General features: G+C 50.1%; 1 protein-coding gene across 1 annotated transcript in view; it reads left to right on the plus strand.

Moving 5' to 3' along the window:
- The window catches only part of LOC144605586 (uncharacterized), a 12,774-nt gene continuing 7,628 nt past the window's right edge, over positions 1-5,146 (plus strand). The window contains exons 1-3 of the mRNA XM_078421017.1: positions 1-114; positions 837-1,148; positions 4,346-4,657. Of these exons, the coding sequence (XP_078277143.1) occupies positions 66-114; positions 837-1,148; positions 4,346-4,657 (673 nt within the window). The 5' untranslated portion in view covers positions 1-65. The remainder of the gene's footprint in view (positions 115-836; positions 1,149-4,345; positions 4,658-5,146) is intronic.

Consider the following 5,146-nt stretch of genomic DNA (forward strand, 5'->3'; position numbering starts at 1 on the left):
TATTTGAGCGATGCGTTTGTATCTGAGAGAGAGCTGAGCGACAGTCCAGTGCTGGCCTTGTTACTATGGATAAAACAATGTGGATTCCCATTCTCCTCATCACCTCGCTGCCCGGTGAGTGAAAGCCTGATCTAGATATTCCTATGTTCAATGTTAGTTGGGGTCCCATGCACCCTTTCCGCAGCAGAGATGGTTAAGTATGTGTAGACATGTAATGGGGGAAATTGAACGCAGTGCATTGTGGTGATGGATCTGAAATCACATTTGAATATGTAGACTATGTTCGCTGTTTAACCACTGTTGACACATGGTCTAATTGCATCCTGATGATAGTTTATAGGCATAAAATAGCGAATGAATTTGGAGCAGATACTCCAAGACACCCGGTCCGAAGGTCAGAGGTTCCAACCTCACCAGGAAGTTAATTCTACACTTTTAAAATGTGCTTACAACTGAGGTAGAAGTCAGGATTGTGGACTCATTTCGTCAGTTCAAATATTCCCTGCATTTGTCCAACTCAACTCTGTCGCAAATTCAACAGTTCCCCGGGGTCTGAGACTGAACCACTGTCCTCGCTCTATCCACCCTCCCCCAACTCTCTCTCCATCCTCTCCCCAATCCGCGGCCTGGTCGTTGTGAAAGGTTCAGGGCGATCCGGGGTCATTTGGAACAGAACCTGTCCCCGACTGCACTTCAGACCGGAGACATTGGCCGTGAAGCAATATGACACATCATGGAACGATTTAAGTTTTATTTCATGTAATCTTCAAAATGTATCTATTTCCATTAAACAGTTCATTTGCCCTCCATCTGAAAGTTTCTCCCCTCCGTTTCAGGTGCGGTGTGGGCAGAGACGTATGTAACAGGATTTGTGGGAAGAACGATCACAATCGATTGTCCCTATGCAGCAGCGTACCGCTCAAACACAAAATACTGGTGCCGTGGGAGGAGTCAGTGTACAGTTTTAGTGGAAACAAATGGACAACACGGACGGAGCGGAAGAGTGTCAATCACAGATAACCCGACACGAGGAATATTTACTGTGACTGTGGTGAATCTTCAGTCTGAAGATACAGGATGGTACAGCTGTAGAATTAGATCACATCCCAACGATCCAAGGTTTGACGAACATCTCCAAGTATCTGACGGTACGTTTCTCAGCGATTGACTTGATGTCAACATTGAAATGCCTGATCCATGTTTTCTCCGGGTAGGTTCAGGGCAGCACCGATATCCCGAGGCTCCGCAGCGGTGCAGAGACATGCGGGGAGCGGGCGGGGGTGGGGAAACCCCACTCATGTTGCTCTCATCCAGTGCGGGTTCTGTCCCACTGAGCGGCCACCCACTTCAAGTGGGATGCTCAGCACATTTCCCTGCCTCTGAACCGTATGAAATGTCACCCTGTCCGAGGTTTAAATACGGGCTTAAACTAATAATCCGACAGGAACAGATCAGTGAGAAACAAGTGTTGCCCGCGGTCTGAATACCCGGAGAATCATGAACAGGGAATCATTCCCCAGAGCTCAACAGACTGCGTTCAGTCCTCCCGGAGCAGACCAGCCCGCCCCCCGCCCCCTCCCCGCCCCCTCCTCAAGGATGAGTCACTCCCTCCCCACCCCGCGGTCTCTCCCTCTCTCTCCCTGTCCTGTCAATGCGCCCCCACCCCCAGCAGCCGCCGATCACCCACCGGCGGCACGGTAGCGCAGCGGTAGAGTTGCTGCTTTACAGCGAATGCAGCGCCGGAGACTCAGGTTCGATCCTGACTACGGGTGCTGCACTGTAAGGAGTTTGTACGTTCTCCCCGTGACCTGCGTGGGTTTTCTCCGAGATCTTCGGTTTCCTCCCACACTCCAAAGACGTACAGGTATGTAGGTTAATTGGCTGGGTAAATGTAAATATTGTCCCTAGTGGGTGTAGGATAGTGTTAATGTACGGGGATCGCTGGGCGGCACGAACTTGGAGGGCCGAAAAGGCCTGTTTCCGGCTGTATATATATGATATGATATGATGATATTACCCCTACTTTTGTCAAAGTGAATTGTGAAATGTAATTCCCGGTAGTTGTGCAGACGCTCACAGGGGAAGTCCAGAAGAGAGTGTAAATGGTTTAAATCAACGAGCCCAAGCGTCGCCTCGGCCACAGTTTCGCTGAACACGTGCTTGGTCTGTCATGACCCAGAATCGTGCTTGATGGACACACCATCTTCAACCTCCCCCGCTGACGCAGAGCAGCAGCAGCAGTTTGCCCTGTCAGAGGTTTGCATTCAAACTGACAAACCGACAGATCAGTGCGCAACAAGTATTGCTCGCGGTCTGAATGCCCGGAGAATCATGAACAGGGAATCAGACCCCAGAGCTCAACAGACTGCGTTCAGTCCTCCCAGAGCAGACCAGCCCGCTCCCCGCCACCACCTCAGGGATCAGCCACTCCCTCCCCATCCCGCGGTCTCTCTCTCTCTCTCTCTCCCCCCCCGTCCCGTCAATGCGCCCCCACCCCCAGCAGCCACTGACCACCCACCGCCCGGCAGCCTCTCCACACGGACATTACCCGGGTGGGAAAACAAGTATTGGAATTCTATTGAGTAACAGGTATTAAATTCCAGGGCGATGAAGAGCATTTTGGGGGCGCTGACTATCATTAGTAAGGGCATTCAGAATAGAACATGGAATGTCATGTTTCAGTTTTGCAGATGTGGAGTCCACTTTTGGAGTATTGTGTTCAGCTTTTGTCTCTTAGCTGTACAAGAAATACCTTAATGGTGGAAAGAGTGCACAAATGTTTTCCCACGATGTTGCAAGGACAGGGGGGATTGAGCTAGAGGGAGAGATTGAGTCCTTCAATGCGCCGCCATCCCCAGCATCCACTGACCACACCTCGCTAGCCAGCCTGCCGGCCTCTCCACCACGACATTACCCGGGTGGGACACGGAGTAAAGGAAAGCTAATGAGAACACACCATTATTTAACAGGGCACCCAGGAGAGTTTTTGGCGCGTTGACCTTCATCAGTAAGGGCATTCAGAACAGAACGGGATGTTATGTTTTAGTCGTACAGACGTTGACATGTCCGCACATGTGGTATTGTGTTCAGGTTTTGTCACTCAGATTAATGAAAAGAGCCCTTTGTGATGGAAAGAGTGCATAAACTATTTACCACAATGTTGTCGTGACACGAGGGATTGAGTTGGAGGACGAGATTGGGCAGACGAGGGCATCATTCTTTGGAGTCTACACTTTAAAAATGTATTTACAACTGAGGTGGGAGTCAGGATTGTGGACTCATTTGTCAGTTCAAATATTCCCTGCATTTGTCCAACTCAACTCTGTCGCAAATCCAACAGTTCCCCGGGGTCTGAGACTGAACCACTGTCCTCGCTCTATCCACCCTCCCCCAACTCTCTCTCCATCCTCTCCCCAATCCGCGGCCTGGTCGTTGTGAAAGGTTCAGGGCGAGCCGGGGTCATTTGGAACAGAACCTGTCCCCGATGCGCAGCGGGACATTTGGCTCCCAATTCAGTTTAGTTTGTTGTCACGTGTACCGGGCTACAGTGAAAAGCATTTTTGTTGCGTGCTAACCAGCCAGCAGAAAGACAATACGTGATTACAATCGATCCTCTTACAGTGCATAGATACATGAAAAGGAAATAAGGTTCACTGTAAGGTAAACCCAGCAATATCCGATCACGGGTAGTCCGAGGGTCATCAAAGAGATAGATAGGATTTCAGCACCGCTGTCTGGTTGTGGTAGGATGAATCAGATGTCTAATAACAGCTGGGAAGAAAATGTCCCCGAATCTGGCGGTGTGCGTTTTCACGCTAGTAACGCTCTCCTGTAAGGGACCCGCTTTATCCGAACTCGTCCGCCCTCTGTCCTCAGTCAGGGCTATGTAAAGGCAGTGCCGGCGGTGAATGTCTGAACACGGGTCCGGCCTAGTGTCGTTTGAGAGATGAATGTTGGCAGCGCAGCGGGCGGCAAACGCCAATGAAACAGCAAAGTGGTGTCTTTCTGTCGGGTGAGAGGCCGGGCACCGCCTGGGATTGTTGAAAGGCAGCCCCTGCAACACTGCCGCGCTCCCTCAGTGCCGCACTCCGATGCCAGCCCAGTTTCTGCTCAGGGATCTGGAGTGGGAAGTGAACCCAAATTGTACTGACACGGGGACAGAACAGTGACACAACCGGGGTAGTAACAGCAGCGACTGCACTTCAGACCGGAGACATTGGCTGTGAAACAATATGACACATCATGGAACGATTTAAGTTTTATTTCATGTAATCTTCAAAATGTATCTATTTCCATTAAACAGTTCATTTGCTCTCCATCTGAAAGTTTCTCCCCTCCGTTTCAGGTGCGGTGTGGGCAGAGACGTATGTAACAGGATTTGTGGGAAGAGCGATCACAATCGATTGTCACTATGGAGCGGAGTACCGCTCACACACAAAATACTGGTGTCAATGGCGGAGTGGCAAGTGTGGAGTTTTAGTGGAAACAAATGGACAACACGGACGGAGCGGAAGAGTGTCAATCACAGATAACCCGACACGAGGAATATTTACTGTGGCGGTGGAGGATCTTCACTCTGGAGATACAGGATGGCACAGCTGTGGAATTACTGCACCTGGCGAACCAACATTTAAAGTACATCTCCAAGTATCTGTAGGTATGTTTCTCAGTGAGTGACTTTGGCATCCGCACAAAACATTGTTGGTAATCTGGTGCAGAGCTCTTGACGCCGCTTTATAAAACAAAAGATGTGAAATGTTTGGAGAGGTTTGCAGAGAAAGTTCACCGGGATATTTAGTTGCAATTTACAAATGCACAACATGGAAACGGATCCTTCGGGCTACCGAGTCCACACCGACCAACGATCACCGGGCACACTAGTTCAATGTTGTTCCACTTTTTCTTTCGCTCCCGACACACAATTCCACAATACCGCCATTCTCTCTCTCTCTCTCTCTCTCTCTCTCTCTCTCTCTCTCTCTCTCTCTCTCTCTCTCTCTCTCTCTCTCTCTCTCTCTCTCTCTCTCTCTCTCTCTCTCTCTCTCTCTCTCTCTCTCTCTCTCTCTCTCTCTCTCTCTCTCTCTCTCTCTCTCTCTCTCTCTCTCTCTCTCTCTCTCTCTCTTCTCTCTCTCTCTCTCTCTCTCTC

This window comes from Rhinoraja longicauda, chromosome 24 (assembly GCF_053455715.1).
Source record: "Rhinoraja longicauda isolate Sanriku21f chromosome 24, sRhiLon1.1, whole genome shotgun sequence".
NCBI lineage: Eukaryota > Metazoa > Chordata > Chondrichthyes > Rajiformes > Arhynchobatidae > Rhinoraja > Rhinoraja longicauda.